Genomic DNA, 18,638 nt, shown 5'->3' with positions numbered 1-18,638 from the left:
GCCAGCTTCATACAGAGTTCTGACATTCCAAGTTGCAATTTTAAAAGTGGACACCATTTTGAGCCCGGAGATTCTTTGCACCCCTGTCCCATTTAAGGGACGCCGGGAACTTGGGGCCAATTGTAAGGGTTTACTCGCCATGGTGGTTGTTCTGGAGATAAGGTAGAGCAGTAGTTTCTCCGTTTGCTTTCTGCTCTGCAGTATTACAGACGTACACAATATAATCATATTGCCATCTGCAAATCTCTGATCACAAGCTTTTCCGTCATCATTTGGCTTCAACCTTGTGTCAGTACTGACAATGCTGCTTCCCAATGTCAGGGGCAGTGACCCCAGCAGGTACTTATTTAATGGCAGCACTACTCGTCATGTCACCGAGTTGTCATTGGGCTTTGTGAGGTTTTAAGTGAGACAGAGTTGCCACTTCTGCTCCCCCATGCCCTGATAGCTCAGTCGCTGTTGGTCCACGGCTGCTTATTCGCCAGATTGCTCTGCTTATATCGCAGCTAGCCTCCATATCTGAAGGCTGTTCCCCTATCCGCCACCTGGGGACGCACCTGGTAGTAGTCAGCTCTGCCCTGGGTGCTTAATAATAATTTTTTAATAATTATATTTGATACTGAGGAATTCACAAGAATGAAAAATGATGCTGTTGGTAATCATTCTGAGCACTTCATAAATAAAACTATTGAAATATACCTCATACGTAAGTAAAACGTTTTAGTACAACCCCATCTGTAATAAAGATAAAACACTTATGCTGACACATTAGTGTAAATCCCTAATGATAACTGCAATTCATACGTACCTTAGATAAAATGATTTCTCTTTTATTATATTTAGAAAGGAATAGAAGATGAGAAAAGTGATAGTGACGATTCATCAGGTGCATTGGAAATCACTGGATTGGTGATGCCTGAAGCAAGATTTAAACCACCAGAACTTTGTAGAGATCTCTCAGTTTCTTCACCTGGGGACTTACCAGGGCCATCAACTTCTTATTCTCATCAGCCTTTGGTTAGAGTAGTATTTGGCCAACCCCAAGGAGATCTGAAAAAGCCAACATCTCTCTTTTATATAACTCCTGTAAACCAGTCTGGTCAGAATGTTTCAGGATTAGAAACAGAATATCACCTAGAAGATAAGGGTTAGTATCTCTTTAGTATTTATTCTTTTGATAGCTAAAATTTGAAAAAAAAAAAAAAAATATGTGTGTGTAAAATTGTTCATATATATATATATATATATTATAGCTTCTATTCTCTGCGCTTGTAGACATTTTAAAAAATAACAATTATACTGACTAAGAACACTGAGAATGGTATGATAAAAAACTTTAATCAAACACGACTAGTTTCGTCGGAATGCCGACTTCTTCAGGTGTGTAAATAACTACAAAAGAACTGGAAAAAATAAATTAAAAAAACATGGACTTCTCATATAAAACAAATTGGGAATAGTAACAGTCAAATTTAAACTGGTGTCCACGTGGCAGGTCTGGCATATGTGAGTGGCTACTGACTCGAGAGTGCCATAATTGAATCATTGCGCTGTGAGAGTCAGGCAATCTGCAGCTTAAATTATTGTTCATGTGTGATGGGTCCAGAACTATTTCTTTTGATTTTAAGATACCCCTCTATAGTTCGTCACTGCATTTATGGATAGTGGTCATAAGGTTCCAGTCTGTTTGGTGTTGGCACTCTTCGAGATTGGAGTTAACAGAGAAAAGAACATGACTGGAACCTTACGACTGCTATCCATAAATGCAGTGAGGAACTGGAAAGGTGCTTCTAGATCTCGAGACATCAGTAAATTAACTCTCATTAGGAAATTTAATTGCCTCAAACAGGAACAAATTTATCAATCTCCTATTGGTTTACAAGACCTAAAAAAAAAAGTTGTCATAAACAAATCCTCATATACCCTTTCCTCAGCAGAAATTAGCATACTGTCTAGCATACGACTGCTATCCATAAATGCAGTGAGGAACTGGAAAGGTGCTTCTAGATCTCAAGACATCAGTAAATTAACTCTCATTAGGAAATTTAATTGCCTCAAACAGGAACAAATTTATCAATCTCCTATTGGTTTACAAGACCTAAAAAAAAGTTGTCATAAACAAATCCTCATATACCCTTTCCTCAGCAGAAATTAGCATACTGTCTAAAGGTCTCAACTTCGTCCTGTCCTCCTTTTCCATTCCTAAAGAACTCTTTCTAACCAAGGTAGAAAAAGCTGCCTCACATCTACCAAAACAAACAGTAAACCTACTCAGAATGGAAGCTATTTTTGCAATAAACAACAGTCGTCAACCTGCAGATAATTTATCCTGTGCTGAAAGAAAAGTTATCCACCACCTTCGTAATAACAACGAAATCATTATTCTACCAGTGGATAAAGGTAATGCCACTGTAATCCTAAATAGATCTGATTACCGTATCAAGATCAACGATTTATTAACATCTGATACTTACTCTCTCTTACCAAGTGATCCTGCAAGAGAACTTCATAACCGAACCAACAACCTTCTCAAATCTACTTCAGAACTTCCTAGACATACCAGGCTATCTCTCCGCTCTCTTCATCCCCTAATTCCCTGTTTGTATGGCCTCCCAAAGATCCACAAGGCAGACACTCCTTTAAGACCGATTGTTGAAGGCATTGACTCTCCCACTTACAACCTGTCCAAATACCTTGCCTCTTCCTTAAAACATCTCATTGGTAATTCCTCCTCATATATCAAAAACTCTGAAATTTCACATACATCTAAGATAAAAAATTTAAAACTCAAGGATTCTGACAGAATAGTTAGCTTTGATATTGTCTCTCTCCTCACAAATGTGCCCACAGAAGAAGTCCTCAATCTACTGAAAAACAGAGTTTCCAAAAAAAGTTTTGCCCTATTACTGCATTGCATAAACTCCGGCTATTTCTCATTTGAAAATAAAATATATAAACAAACAAGCGGCCTAGCTATGGGCAGCCCATTGTCTCCAGTGTTAGCCAATATATTTCTTGAATACTTTGAAGAAAGAACTATTTCAAGCGCAACTTTAAAACCTAAACTGTGGCTATGATACATGGATGATATCTTTCTCATCTGGGAATATAGTCTAGAGGAGTTACAATCCTTCCTAGATCATTTGAATAATCATCACCAGAACATCAAATTCACATCAGAACTCGAGATGAACGGCGTACTCGCCTTTTTGGATTTAAAGATCACTAGGTTGCCTGATTGTCTCAAATTTTTGATTTTTCATAAAACTACTCACACAGACAGATACTTACATGCCTTCTTTCATCACTTCCCTCTGCAGAAACTTGGTATTATTTCCACTCTGGCCCATCGGGCGAGATCTCTTATTTCAGAAGAAGAAGATCTTCAAATAGAACTTGACCCACCTGAAAAGCACATTCTTAAACAACGGCTATTTATCTTGAAGCATAACTAAATATCTATATCCACGTCCTCAACCTCAGCAAGAAGATAACTTCAATCGTATTACACACATTCAGTTGCCGTTTGTAAGCTCTCTATCACCAAAACTGGCGAAAATTTTGAAGAAATTCAACATTAGAACTTACTTCACCACCCTACCAAAAAACTTCGTTCTTTCCTGAGTCAACCCAAACAAAAACACAACCAACTTCAATTTCTAGAAAATAGGAGTTTACAAAATCATCTGCAGCTCGGTAAACTTTATTATGAACAAACAGATAAGTCTGTCTCACTATGTCTTGAGGAGCATCAATGTGACATCTCTTACAAGAGAACCCATGTGAGCGCCTGCTCCAGTCGTGTTCTTTTCTCCGCTGACTCCAATCTAGAAGAGTGCCAACACCAGCTAGACTGGAACCTTACGACCACTATCCATAAATGCAGTGAGACGAACTAGAGAGGCGTATCTTAGAATCAAAAGAAATAGTTCTGGACCTATCACACATGAACAATAATTTAAGCTACAGCTTGCCTGACTCTCACAGCACCAACGCTTCAATTCTGGCGCTCTCGAGTCAGTAGTCACTCACGTATGCCTCACGCTAGACCTGCCACGTGGACACCAGTTTAAATTTGACTGTTACTATTCCCAATTTGTTTTATATGAGAAGTCCATGTTTTTTTAACTTGTTATTTTTTCCAGTTCTTTTGTAGTTATTTACGCACCTGAAGAAGTCGGCATTCCAACGAAACTAGTCGTGTTTGATTAAAGTTTTTTATCATACCATTCTCAGTGTTCCTAGTCACTATAATTATTATTTAAAAAAAAAATTATATATATATATATATATATATAGTAAATAAAATGCAATAATATAAAATTGCAAGAATGAAAATGCAATGTTAGATCTAGAATAAGGGCTCTATCAAAGTTTAGAGCCATTCTTCCAAGATATAACAAGAAAACAAAGTTATGCAGGAATATACTTGTACTCTGAAAAAAAAAAAAGGGGGGGGGGGGGGGAAAAAGAGGTAAACACATTTTTATATAAAAGAACATGTCACATCCTAGTTTGAAGATAATGAAAACTAAGAAATGTGGAATGTCTAGATTGGAATGAGCTGTAAAGAAACTTTGATGCTAAATTATGATATGTGTTAATTTGTATGTCTAAGATAGAAATATATTTGTTGAAACATGAATGTAAATTTATATTATGTGCAAGACAAGCTCTGTACATCTACCTGTTAACGAAAGTCCAAAGGCCACTACCTGACCACCACTTGATGATGTAACATATGATGAGTGAGCGTTCGTGGAAAGCGAACATAACAACCCTTCCATGAAAGCAGCACTCGATGAAGAGAGGAGAGGTGACGTCACCCTGGAGAACGAATGGGAAGGAATCGTGAGTACGATTGGAGTGCCAATAAAGGGCACTAGAAAACAGGATAAAAAGTGCTCGCGCGTGATTTGAAGCTCTCTATCTCGATTTTTTCTGTTCCTGTGACTTTACTCATACGGATCAGCATGGCTGAGGACCGGAAGGATGCCTGGCGCCGGTGACCTGCAACCTTTTCCCCGTTGCTGATCGACCCGAGACGAATAAGGCAAGATGATGGCAAAATTCCAGATTGAGCCATTGGTAAAGCTAGTACCAATGTAAGATGGCAAAGGATCTCCTTTGAAGAAGAGTCACATGAACTGCAGTGACCCATGAGATGACTGAATGATTGGCAAAGAAGCCTGGCCACGTGGCGGCAACCTTAGATTCGTGATATCGTAAAGACAAGGTGGTAACATAGTGAACTTTTTTTCTTGTATAATAGTTGATCATAGAGGAAAGAACGAACTTGATTCTATCCAAGAAGAGAGGAATCCTAATGCAAATTTGTGCTCAGTGTCCTAGTGTCTGTTTGGACAGATAGTCTGAGAACTGAACATTGTGTAGTCCCTAACTAGTACAGAGGAAATATAACATCTGAATGTTTAGTTTAACAAATTCATAAGTTAATTGTGTTGCCTGTGAGCCTAATGCACACATAAGATGTGGATCGTGCACTTGTAAAGTTGAATATTGCTTATTCAGTTAAAATGTGTTATAGTGTTGATAAATTGAGATGTTTTAAACTTAGTAGTGACTTTTTTTTAGTAATTTAGATTGAAAAGGTGGAATTTGATTTCTCTTTGATTTGCTCACAGCAGATCAAAAACGTACTCGCGAAAATCTCTGAACAGTGCTTAGAGCATTTTAACAAGAATAAAACTGATTTTGTGCATCAATTTATTACTATGGATGAGACTTGTATTCACCATTATGCACCAGAATCCAAAAAAGCAGTCAAAACAGTGGACAGAAGCTGGTTGTTCAGCACCAAAGAAGACTAAGTCAGTTCCATCAGCAGGAAAGGTCATGTCATCGGTGTTTTGGGATGCTAAAGGCATTTTGTTTATTAATTATCTTGAAAAGGGTAAAACAATAACTGGGGAATATTATTCAGATCTTTTACCAGAATAGACGAAAAAATTCGTGAGAAAAGACCAGGTTTGCAGAAGAAAAAAATCATCTTTCATCTGACAATGCACCTGCCCACAAAGGTGTTTTGGCAACAGTGTTAAAATTAAGGGATCTGTACTATGGATTGTTGGAACATCCATCCTATTTCCCCAGATTTGGCTCTCTCTGACTTCTATCTCCTCCCAAAACTAAAACTCTTCTTTGCTGATCAGCATTTTTCTTCGAATTATTGTCCCTTCCTACAACAGGGATGGGGTAATGGTGCTGGAGCATTGCTGGAATAAATGTATTAGTCTTAAGTGAGATTATGTTGAAAAAATAATTTTAAAATTATAAATTAATTTTACTTAAATATTTGTACTACGTTCTAGGACTACTTGCATTTAGCTCACGCTAGTATTCGCCGATACTTTTATAGTTTTTTATACTATATTCGGCATGAAACTCTCTGATTCCAATCTTTGAGTTTCTTATTCGGTTTTAAAACAATGTGGGATCTAATATCCCCTTAATTTAATTAATAATTATAAATTCATTTTTTCATTGTTAGGCCGAGAACTTTTCAGACCACTCTCGTATTTCTTTGTTAATAAATCCATTTACTCCATAACATATGTTGTTGTATTTATTCAGTATTTATTTATTTTTTTTTTTTCCACCATGCTCTGTAACTACAGAAGAGATTTTACACTTCATGGCAGATGGAAGAGTACTCAGTGCTATCCGTGGAAACTGAATATGGATGTAATTAAGAAGCGTTGGGCTAAGATCTCATTGCATGTGGAATTGATTACCAGTAAATGTTATGAATGCATCTCTGATGAAATAAGACATATTACTTTTTAAATATGCCATATTTAAAAAGTAATATGTCTATTATGTCTGCATAATGTTTTGAAATGGAAAACTGTATCACCTCATATGAAAAACACTCATAAATATTCTTCTTGGATTATGACAAGAATCATACCTAGGTCTGCTATTGATAGCACTGAAGATGCAGTTTGTTCTCCTGGAGGAGTTTTTATTCTTTGTAGCACTCGATTATTTTCACTTATCAACCTTTTCTTCGCCTGTTGCATGAGATGTCATATACCTCTGTAATATAACAATAATCACTTATTCAAATTGATATTACATACCACATTGTTTTAAAACCAAATGAGAAACTCAAAGATTGGAATCAGAGAGTTTCATGCCGAATATAGTAAACTATAAAAGTATCGGTGGTTACTAGCGTGAGCTAATGCAAGTAGTCCTAATACTTAGTCCAATCTCAGGCAACTCATTGCAAAGGTGGGGAAAGTTCTGACCACTAATCTTGGTATTTTCCATAATGTAAAAACACATTTCCTAGGAAATATATGCTGTTATTACATTATGGTGGGAGGTCACTACCCAGACCGGTTTCAGCCTTTTTTGAGGCTTCATCAGTGAGTAGCTAGACCAAATAGATACCAAAGGGTATAGCGAAAAGAACTTATATACTCTGTTATACGAGTTGTCAAACAGGTGCAACCATTAAATTATTTAAATATAAATGTGGGATTTAATATCCCCTTAATTTGAATAATGTTTATATCGCCGAAATGAAGCCTATTGGCTCTTTATATTTAAGTAACTTAATGGTTGCACCTGTTTGACAACTCGTATAGCAGAGTATATAAGTTCTTTTCGCTATACTATCTATTTGGTCTAGCTACTCACTGATGAAGCCTCAAAAAAGGCTGAAACCGGTCTGAGTAGTGACCTCCCACCATAATGTAATAACAGCATACATTTCCTAGGAAATGTGTTTTTACATTATGGAAAATACCAAGATTAGCTATCAGAACTTTCCCCACCTTTGCAACGAGTTGCCTGAGATTGTACTACGTACTAGGACTACTTGCATTAGCTCATGCTAGGAATCGCCGATACTTTTATAGTTTACTATATTTGGCATGAAACTCTCTGATTCCAATCTTTGAGTTTCTCATTTGGTTTTAAAACAATGTGGGATTTAATATCCCCTTAATTTGAATAATGTTTATATCGCTGAAATGAAGCCTACTGGCTCTTTATATTTAAGTATTTAAATAATCACTTAGTTATCCATATGCAAAAATGAATTTGCTATGTTATTATAATATGATAAAATTACTTATTTTATTTAATTGCAGGGGATGAACCACTGAATTTGACTTCATACTATTATTTGGCAATGGACTGGAAAAACAATGAAAAGATAAAGAATCATGTATTGGTCCAGTCTAAAGATTTGGTAAGATTCTTAAACTTTTAAGAAATGTCTTTCACATATCTCTTTTATTCTTGTAAAGAGGTAATACAGATTTTGCAGTAATACCATTTGGAATACATTTACTGCCTAAAAGGAATCACTAAATGATTGTGTGTGTGTGAGAGAGAGAGAGAGAGAGAGAGAGAGTGTGTGTGTGCGCGCGTGTGTGTATGTACAGAGCTTGGCAAATATGCTTGTACACTCCCCCATGGCAAAGTAGCTACAGATTATGATGAAAATTTGTTTTCATCATAATCTGTAATTATTATAGTCTAACCAAGTGAAAATTGGTTTTCACTTGGTTAGACTATAATAAATTTAGTTTAATCCTTTGTCCAAGTGTGAGCAAACAAAGTTTGCGCTTGAAAATATCTTCAGGACTGAATATGGTGTTGTACTACCTTACTGGGGTAAGGTAGTACAACCTCGCTATGGCTTCTGCTTGGTATCTCCACCTCTGGGCCTGGCTCCCACTGAAGAGACCTCAATAAAGGTCGAAACTAGTCTGGATAGTGGCCAATCCCTTAATGCATAACGTTATACATAACTGCAAGGAGATGTGTTTTGCATTATGGGAGATACTGGATAGGAGTGATGTTAGCTTGGTTCACCTGTGCTACGAGTTACCGGGTGTTGTACTACCTTACCCCAGTAAGGTAGTACAACACCATGTTCAGTCCTGAAGATATTTTCAGGCGCAAACTTTATTTGCTCACACTTGGATAAAGGATTAAACTAAATTTATTATAGCTACAGATTATACAAAATATAATTTTTTTTATTTAATAAAAAAAATTTTAATATCTTAAAAACGAGCCTGTGTAGCTCAGTGGATGTGGCGTTTGCACACCATCGCGCTAGGCCGCACGAAGGAAGTCTTGGTTTCGAGTCTAGTCGGCGACTAGAGGAAATTTTTCTAAGCCTTTTTTCGACCGGTTCCCGAGTTAGTCGATCTCTGGCACGGGCAAGCAGGTTTTTCCTCCCGGAAACTCGGGTTTTTCGTCCTGTAAATTCAAGAAAATCGACCGTAGAACCCACATTATTTCAGACATTAAATATATTGTGTTAGGGTTAGAGACCACGAGATGGCGGCACATTTGAGCCGCCTCTCTTCACTGCGTACCGCTTAATTAGTGATAGCCTTGGGCCATCTGTCTCTGATTGGGTACCAGTGGAGATTGAACTGCCCACTCAGTCTCCAAAAGTTAGATAGGGCTAAATGGCCTCGCCTACTCCCGTATATACGGGAATAAAAAGGCGTTAGCTGATTTTTTTTTTTTTTATCTTAAAAACATCTGTGTTTTTTAACTTTAAAAAACACAGATGCAGCACCACTGATCAGTTTATGGAATCCTATTGACTTATTACAACTTATAATTCTTAAAAGATATATATAAGTATATATATATATATATATATATATGGGATCTTTGGCATGCTGAGTAGGATTTTGTGCAATTTGTCAAGCTTTGTGTGCATGCATGTGCGTACACTTATGTTTTGTTGATCTGGAAAGGGCATACAATTAGGTGCCAGGAAAAAGCTTTTCAAATGACTACAGTATATAGGATAAATGGAACATTATACAGGATAATACATGGTCTATATTTAAGTTGTCAGCAGTTAGAATTTAAGGAAATATAAGAAGATGATTTGATATAAAATCAGCTTCAAGACAGTGATGCACATTATCTCATCTATTTGGGTCACATTATGAAAGAAAGTGGCATTAAACCTGATATTAAAATTGGAGACATCAAACTTAACTTTCACCTTCTTGTGGTGCACCCTGTTAGGTATCTACCTGGATACTGAACGAACGAGAATGGGCTGGTAATTTGAACCATAATATAAAATTATGATACAACATGACATTTCATGCCAGCTGCTGCGTTGCCCAGATAAACAAGGCCCCCTGTTGTTTTTTTCTAGGGAACTAGGGCAAACAACAAAAAGTCAGCCACTGGAACAAATCTTAAAACACACCCCGGCTCAACATCACTAGAGTTTTCAAGATTGGTACTATCAACATAAGAAGCCTGAATGGCAAAGAAATGGAGCTAGATGAAGAATTGAATAATTATCAGATCGACATAATAGGGGTGACTGAGACAAAAAAGACAAAAACTGGTGAGATCTCTTTGAGCAATAAATATAAAATTTTATATTCAGGCAAGGACAATCAAGGAAAAGAAGGAGTAGCCATAGTATTCAACACTAAATACAAGGCCAATATTCTTAAATAGCTGGCAGTCTCAAGTAGAGTGATGTGGGCAAATATCAGAATGGGGAACTGCACAATGAGACTTATTTGTGCCTGTGGTCCCTTAGAAGATTCTAATAAGGTAGAAGTGGAGGAATTTTTTGAGGCTTTAGAGAAAACAACTGACACAATGAAAAAGAAAAAGTTGGTCCTTGTTGAGGATCTAAATAGCAGAGTAGGAAATGATTATCAGACATACAAAAATATTTTGGGAAAATTTGGAGAAAAGAGCAAAACTAATAATAATGGCAAATACCTGTTGGATTTCTGCTCAGGACATGGACTAGTTATTACTAACACAATGTTCCAACAGTAAAATGTCACAAATTCACATGGAGAGAGGAGGCAAGGAATAAGAAAAGTTTCATTGACTATGCTATTGGTGATAGCGAGGTTTTCTCACTGGTGTAGGAGACTAGAGTGGACAGAGGATTTGAAATAGGAAGTGATCACCATTTAGTCTTGAGCAGGATAAAATTGAATTTCAAACTGAAAAGAAGAACATGTAAGAAAGTTTTAAAGCGAATAAAAGTTGAGCAGCTCTCTGATGTGAACTGTAGATTAAAATACCCAAACTTGATTGAAGAAAAAATGAAAGAGTTTGATAACAGGAACCAAACTTGGAGATCCAGTGGTAACCCCTGAAGAAAATATTGAATGATTTAGCCAGAGAAGCATGTGGTGAGGTTGTGTGCAAGGATAGAAAAATCAGAACTCCATGGTCGACACAGGAAGTTAAAGAGGCAGTGAAGGAAAAGAAGAAAGCATATCAAAAGTCCCTGCCAGATAAGTCAGTTTGTCTTATTTGACAGGAAATACAGAGACAAATTGACAAATTTGTCTCTGTATTCTCTTAGAGAATACAGAGACAAATGTAAGAAACCTAATCACTTTGTAAAACTGGCTAAATAAAAGTCATGGGAAGACTTTGTTAAGAACATGGAAAATAAATATCAAGAAGGTGGAAAGATATTCTGGAAGTTGTTGAAGAAGCTCAGAAATGGAGGAAAGAATGCTGTAAAACGAATTAGAGATGCTAAAGGTGACATGAAAACTGGAGCAAAGAGAGATCCTTGAGGTATGGAGTAATTACTTCCAGAAACTGTTAAATGAAACAATCGGTGATAGCACAGTGGTAAAAAAACACTGATCTGGCATGCAATCAGGAATATATATCCATACTTGAAGTAGAAAAAGCCATCAAAAGCCTTGGAAAAGCAGCTGGAGTAGATGATATTCGACCAGAAGTGCTCAAGTATGGCGGTATAAAAATCTTACAGTGGCTGCACTGCATAGTTCAGAAGACCTGGACAGAGGCACAAATTCCAGATGATTGGGTAGAGCTCTCATAGTACGCATATATAAAAAGAGAAATAGAACTGAATGTGAGATTTACAGAGGTATTTCTCTATTGAGTGTTCCTGGTAAGATTGAAGAAACGGTTCATGTGGAAGAGAAGCTTGGTGAAGAACAAGCTGGATTCAGGCCAAATAGAGGCTGTCAGAATCAGATCTTCACTTTAGGACAGATAGTTGAGAAATCATGGGAATATGACAAAGATCTGTATTTAAGTTTTGTAGATCTGGAAAAGCATATGACAAGGTGCCAAGAGAGAAGCTATTCAAAATGCTACATTTGTATGTTGTCAATGGAGCATTATATCAAGCAATACTTAGTCTTTATTTCAATCAGCAGTTAGAATTGAAGTATAGGAAGATGGTTTAATGTTAAATTTGGTGTCAGACAAGGATGTACGTTATCCCTCTGTTATTCATTATCTATGTGGATCACATTATGAAGGAAAATGGTATTATACCTGATATCAAAATTGGAAATGTTAATGTCAGCTTTTTGCTTCATGCAGATGATGTTATATTGGGTTGGCAAATAAGTTTGTTCGGTTTTTCAGAGTAGAATGAAACACATTTTATTTAATATATATAATACATACTAGTCAGTTATATATTGACCCTCTTTATCAATGACCTCTTGCCATCTGTCCACCAACTTCATTATGCCGTGTTCATAAAACTGATCCAGGTGTCTTTTGACAGCCTCCTCATTAGCGAAGGTTTTCTTTTCCCGTTCAGAGAATTCTACAACGATAGGAATAAGTGGAAATCGGAAGGTGCCAGGTTTGGTGAATACAGAGGATGTGGCAAAACATCCCATCCAAGACGTAACAATTTACTCTGGGTTGTTAACGATGTGTGAGGTCTGGCGTTGTCATGGTGAAAGACAACTCCTTTCCGATTTGTCAGTTCAGGACATTTTGTGCTAATTGCACATACCAGTCATGTTAACTGTGAGCAACAGACAGTTGAATCAATCGTTTCTGCCTGACGGTAACACCTCATAGTGCACAACACCTTTATAATCCCACCACACAGAGAGCATGATCTTCTTTGGGTGCAATTCCGCTTTCAAAGTTGTTTGCAGTGGTTTGCTCTTGTGCTCCCATGATCTTTTACATACCACGTTGTCATACACGACTCATTTTTCATCTCCCATAATCATCCGCTTCAAAAATGGGTCGTTTTCTTGGCAGCGTCGCAGCGAATTACAGATAGATATGTGAGCAGTCATATTGGCCTCGGTCAATTCATGCAGCATCGAAACATTGAGTTTTGAAACATATCCCATCTTGTGCAAATGGTTTTCAACGCATGTATGGGATATGTTCAGTACTGCAGCAATCTCCTGCACTGTTTGTGATGGATTTTTGTTGACGATATCCTTCACAACACTCGAATCAATCTCGGTCGGTCAGGCGCGAGGCTCATCACTGACGTCAAAATCTACAGAACGAAATTTGGCAAACCACTTTTGTCATACATGTTCTGTTAAGGCACCATCCCCATATATGCTGCATATTTTTCTATGGGCCTCCTCAGATCGTTTGCCTTTTTTGAAATAAAAAACAAAATATACGCTATTGCGCCTTTCAACTACACAATAGCATGTGTGTGTGTGTGTGTATATATATATATATATGTATATAGCATATAAGTTGCGCAGTAGCACAACAATTGTGACAAGTGAAGCGTCGTAAACTTGTACTAACGCATAAACCGAACTAATTTATTTGCTAACCCAATGTTTCTAAATAAATTGCTACTAGTCTGCAAGATTCCCTGACTAAATAGAATAACTGTTGTAATAGATATGATATGAAGGTCAGCAGTAACAAGACAAAAACAATAAAATAGGCAGAAGCATTGAAAATATCAACTACTTTGTGAATGGAGAACCTATAGAATAGTGGCTGAAAAGTAAAACATTTCAGCTACTTATGCACGGTTTTTAGTGAAGATGGTAAATTAAATATGGACATAGACAACAGAATCAACAAAACTGGTATGGTAGAAAATCAACTGAATTAATTTATATGGAATAAGAGAGAAATTAGTTAAAACACTAAATTAGCTGTATACGAGACAGTGTTCAAGCCAATTTTAACTTATGGATCTGAGAGCTGGATTAGAAGTAAAACAACTCGAAAAAAGACTAGAGACTGCAGATATGAGAGTCCTGAAAAAGATTAGAGGCATGAACAGATGGCATCAGTGGCAATGTCATATTAAAAAGGGAGATATTAGGAAAGAACTTGGCATTGCTAGCATCTAGGAATGTGTTAGCAGAGCTAATCTCAGGTGGTATGATCACTTAAACAGAATCGGAGAGGAAAGATTAGCAAAATAAGTGTTTGCAAGGTTTACAGGGAAAAAAAAAGACCCAGTGGAAGACCAAGATATAGGTGAATTGATACAGTAAAAAATGCCTTAGAAGATAGAAATATAAGATCTAATAATGTTGGGATCTTGACAGGTAACAGACTGATTTGGAGGAAAATTATAGATAGGAAGTTAGTAGTGATGGAAATTTTTCATATACAATAGTACTATCATATCCTGTACACCCCTTAAGGGTATACACCCATATCAGTAATTTGATGTTGATGATGATGATTATAAAACCAAATTATCTTCATCAAATTCCTGAGATGTACCCTCAGGAGGTGTACAGGATATTATGATTGTACTACATGGAGAAAATTATGTAACTTTTTCAGGTTAGCCTGTTATCTGTTCATCCTTCCAATATTATCGTTATTATATTCAGAACAGGACTGACCATCCATGGAAACTGGGCAGGCAAGAGTGTGGAGAGTGGTGAATGAGTGGAATAAGCTGCCAGAGTCTGTTGTGGGTGCCATGACTGTGAATGAGTTCAAGGCAAAGTATGATAGATACTGTGTGGATGTTGAATAGTTGTTCTTGATGATGTTTAGGGCCTCCCTCAATGAGTCTAAGTACTCCTTGGAGTTTCTTGTAGTAATAATAATATTTTTGGCTTCTAAGGCACTTTTTACTGTGCTGATTCACCTACATCTCTTGGACCTTTTCCTACCATCCTGCAAAGAAAACTTATTTTGCTAATCTTTCCTCTCCGATTCTGTTTAAGTGGTAACACTACCTGCAATTAGCTCTGCTAACACATTCCTGAATTCTAACTATGTCAAGTTCTTTCCTAATATTCTCATTTTTAGTGTGATACTAGCATTGATGCCATCTCTTCAGTCCTCCAATTTTTCTCAGGCGTTATATCTGTGGTCTCCAGTCTTTAATAGTTTGATTTCTAACCCAACTCTCAGATCTATATGTTAAAATTGGTTCAAATACTGTCTTGAATGCAGCTAGTTTAATGTTTTGACTAATCTCTCTCCTATTCCATATAAATGTATTCATTTGACTTCTTACCATACCAGTTTTGCTAATTCTACTATTTTATCAAGAAAAATATCAACAAGAAAAACATTTCAACTATTTAGGCACATCTTCACTAAAAATTGTGCCTAAATAGTTGAAATGTTTTTCTTGTTCTATAGGTTCTCCATTCAAGATGCAGTTGATGTTTTCAGTGTTTCTGCCTATTTTCATTGTTTGAGTCTTTTTAATACTGATTTTCATACCAAATTTATTACAGCAGTTATTCAATTTAGTCACAGAATCTTGCAGACCTTTCCTGGATTTATTTAGGTGTATAATATCATCTGCATAAAGATAAGAACTTAGATTAACATATCCAATACCACTTTCCTTAATATTGTGATCCACATCAAATGATGTGTGGAGATAATGTATGCTTTTTGCATACTTGATTTAATATCTTCATGTAGCTCTTTCAGTTCTAACTGCTTGTGTATAACTCAAATATATACTAAGTATTGCTTCATATGATGTCCCATTTACACCAATATAACTTTAGCATTTTGAACAGCTTTTTTCTTGGCACCTTGTCATATGCCTTTTCAGTTCTACAAAACTTAAATACCGATGTTTGTTGTTTATCCATATTTTCTCAACTATGTGTCTTAAAGTGAAAATCTAATCCTGATAACCTCTGAATGCTTGCAAATTTTCTTAGCCGTTTCTCAATTATACTTGCATAAATTTTACTAGAAATGCAGTTAGAAAATGCCTCTGTAATTCTCCCAGCAGTGCAGCCACTATAAAACTTTTATGCCTTCATATTTGAGTATTTCTGGTCAAATTTCATTTACGCCAGTTGCATTTCTACATTTCAGGTTTTGGATGGCTTTTTTCTACTTCCAGTATGGATATATTCCTGACTGCATTCCTGTTTTGTGTTTTCTACCACCATGCTGATACTGTTTGTTTCATTTAGCAGTCTTTCAAAGTAATTGTTTGAGACATTTAGAATATCTTTATCTTCAATTTTCATGTCAGCTCTCATCTCCAATTCCTTTTACAGTACTCTTTCGTCCGTCCCTGATATTTATTTTCTATGCTCTTACCAGAATCTTCTCATGATTTTTGTTAGATAGTTTTACACAGTTATTCATTTTCTTACATTTTCCTCTGCATTCTCTAAGAACACAAGCTGACTTACTTGCCAGAAACTTTCAATGTGCTTTCTTCTTTTCCTTGGCTACCTCTTTAACTTTCTCAGTCCACCGTGGAGTTCTGATTTTTCTATCCTTATAGACATCCTCACCACATGCTGCTATGGTATAATCAGTGAATGTTTTATTAAGGGTTTGCCACCGAATCTCCAAGATTTGGTTTTTGTTTTCAGACTCATTTTTTCTTGAAAGATGTTTATTTATTTGAGTGTACAGTTTCACATCTGATAACTGTTCAACTTTGATTCATTTCAAAACTTTCTTACACACCCTTCTTTTCAATATGAAATTCAGTTTTTGTCCTGCTCAACACTGATCACTTCCAGTTTCAATTCCTCTGTGTCTTGTACCATTGAGAAAGCATCACTGTTGACAATAACATAGTCATTGAGACTTTCATTATCCCTTGCATCTTCTCTCCATGTGAATTTATGCACATTTTTATGTGGAATATAAAAATCTGCACAGATTCATCTAGCAGGTACTTACCATTATTATTAGTTTTGCTCTTTTCTCCAAATTATAGTTTTTGTTTTTTTTAATTCAAGATAGCTTGAAAGTTCCATGTTCAGTATCTGGAGCAAAGCTACCAGAGTAATCCTTAGCCATTCTCCAGTACTAATATTAATGCACTATAGCTTTACAACCCTTCATTGGTGGGAACATATAAAGAAAAAATTTTTTTAAAAAAATTGAATTATGTAAATTTTAATGTAGAAGCTGTTTCATGTTCAGTTATTCAAAACATTTAATAGCCACTTTATTCCAGCTGTGATATTTTTTTAATGTTAAATATAGATTTAAAATACTGCTTTTTTTTTAGGATCATGATTCTGATGAGCAAGAAATAATACCTGGTAGGAATGGTAAGCTAATAAATTGTCATGCATTTATTGATATAGCATATAGAAATATTGTGATTAGACAGTAATCTGCTAGTCATAATATCATTTTAAGAATATTTAATATTTAGCTATTATATATAATTTATAGCTTATTATTCGATCATGATTTTAAAAGTCCTGCACACTGTGTATGTGGCCACTGGAATGGTGTGATAGTTTCCACTTACATTTCACTACTAAGGCAGACTGAGTAAAAACATCATATGCTAATTTTATGTTTCTGGAATTTTTGTTCTGTGAAATAAAGAGTGAATGGGAAAAGCATATAAGTGTGAGAGACTAGAAGAAAAAAGATAGCATTCTATGGGGGGGCTCAATGGTAAGAGGTGTACTTAATGAGAAAGTGACGAAAGCATGTTTTCCAGGTGCAAAGATAAAGGATGTTAGTGATTCTTCTGTATGGTATGCAGAAAAATGGAGCGAATGAGTTGATTGTATTGGCTGACACAAATGGTTTGAAGCATGAGATATGAAGGAGTTGTTAGTGGAAGTGAAAATGAAAAGCTATTTTCTTTTCATAATCGTTTTTCGTTATGGCACCAATATGCACGAGAAACATGTCGACCAAGACATCAATGTTGGTCGATATCAGCGTGTGCATAAAGGAGTGCATTTGTCCTTAGGTGAACGGATGAGAGTTGCTAATTTCACATAAGGTTTAAATACGATGTGCAGTTGGTGTTTTTGTTAAGAACCCTAGATATCTTTTCAGATGTGCCTTTTATGTATGGGATGGTGATAGTTTTGTTGTAGTCTTCTGTGGTAGATAGAGGAGATTTCTGGGTAGCATTCACTCCTTTATCACATCCAGGAGTCTATGACGTGCCCTGTTCTTGCCATCAAGCCTACTACGGACAGACAGGAAGAACTGTGGACATCCGCCTCAGTGAACACAAAAAATATATCCAACACTTTCGCTATGGAAAGTCTGGTCTGGCAGACCATGCTTTGGATACCCCAGCACACAGGATCAATTGGAAAAAAACAAAAGTAATGCACAGAAGCTTCTGCAAGTCAGAGAAGTTGTTCCTGGAATCAACAGAAGCCTTAAAACATACTCCAAACCGTAACAAGCATGGCTGTATAAATCTACAAAAGATTTGGGAGACAGTCATCCTAAGACCAAATTAATATTTATGACATTTATTTTATTTTATTTTTTTCAAACTTTCTAAGACTATTATTTGGACTACTATTTCAAAACTTTGAATTTTTTTTTTTTTTTTTTAATCTAGATGGTGCCCTATTAGGACTTTAGTCTTGTGTTGATCGCTGCAATTACTTATACTAGCCCCACTGTTA

At 36.2% G+C, this 18,638-nt stretch overlaps 1 protein-coding gene across 1 annotated transcript in view; it reads left to right on the top strand.

Annotated features, from left to right (window-relative positions):
- LOC150101961 (ubiquitin carboxyl-terminal hydrolase 19-like) overlaps positions 1–18,638 on the top strand; it is a 629,785-nt gene that overhangs the window by 474,588 nt on the left and 136,559 nt on the right. Inside the window, exons 19-21 of the mRNA XM_090399944.1 lie at positions 844–1,147; positions 8,124–8,224; positions 17,255–17,297. Of these exons, the coding sequence (XP_090256070.1) occupies positions 844–1,147; positions 8,124–8,224; positions 17,255–17,297 (448 nt within the window). The remainder of the gene's footprint in view (positions 1–843; positions 1,148–8,123; positions 8,225–17,254; positions 17,298–18,638) is intronic.

This window comes from Typopeltis vanoorti, chromosome 11 (genome assembly GCF_054136105.1).
Source record: "Typopeltis vanoorti isolate ZY-2024b chromosome 11, IOZ_Tvanoo_1.0, whole genome shotgun sequence".
In the NCBI taxonomy this organism is placed as follows: domain Eukaryota; kingdom Metazoa; phylum Arthropoda; class Arachnida; order Uropygi; family Thelyphonidae; genus Typopeltis; species Typopeltis vanoorti.
The sequence above is the reverse complement of the archived record's forward strand: the minus strand, read 5'-3'. Positions and strand labels throughout refer to the sequence as shown.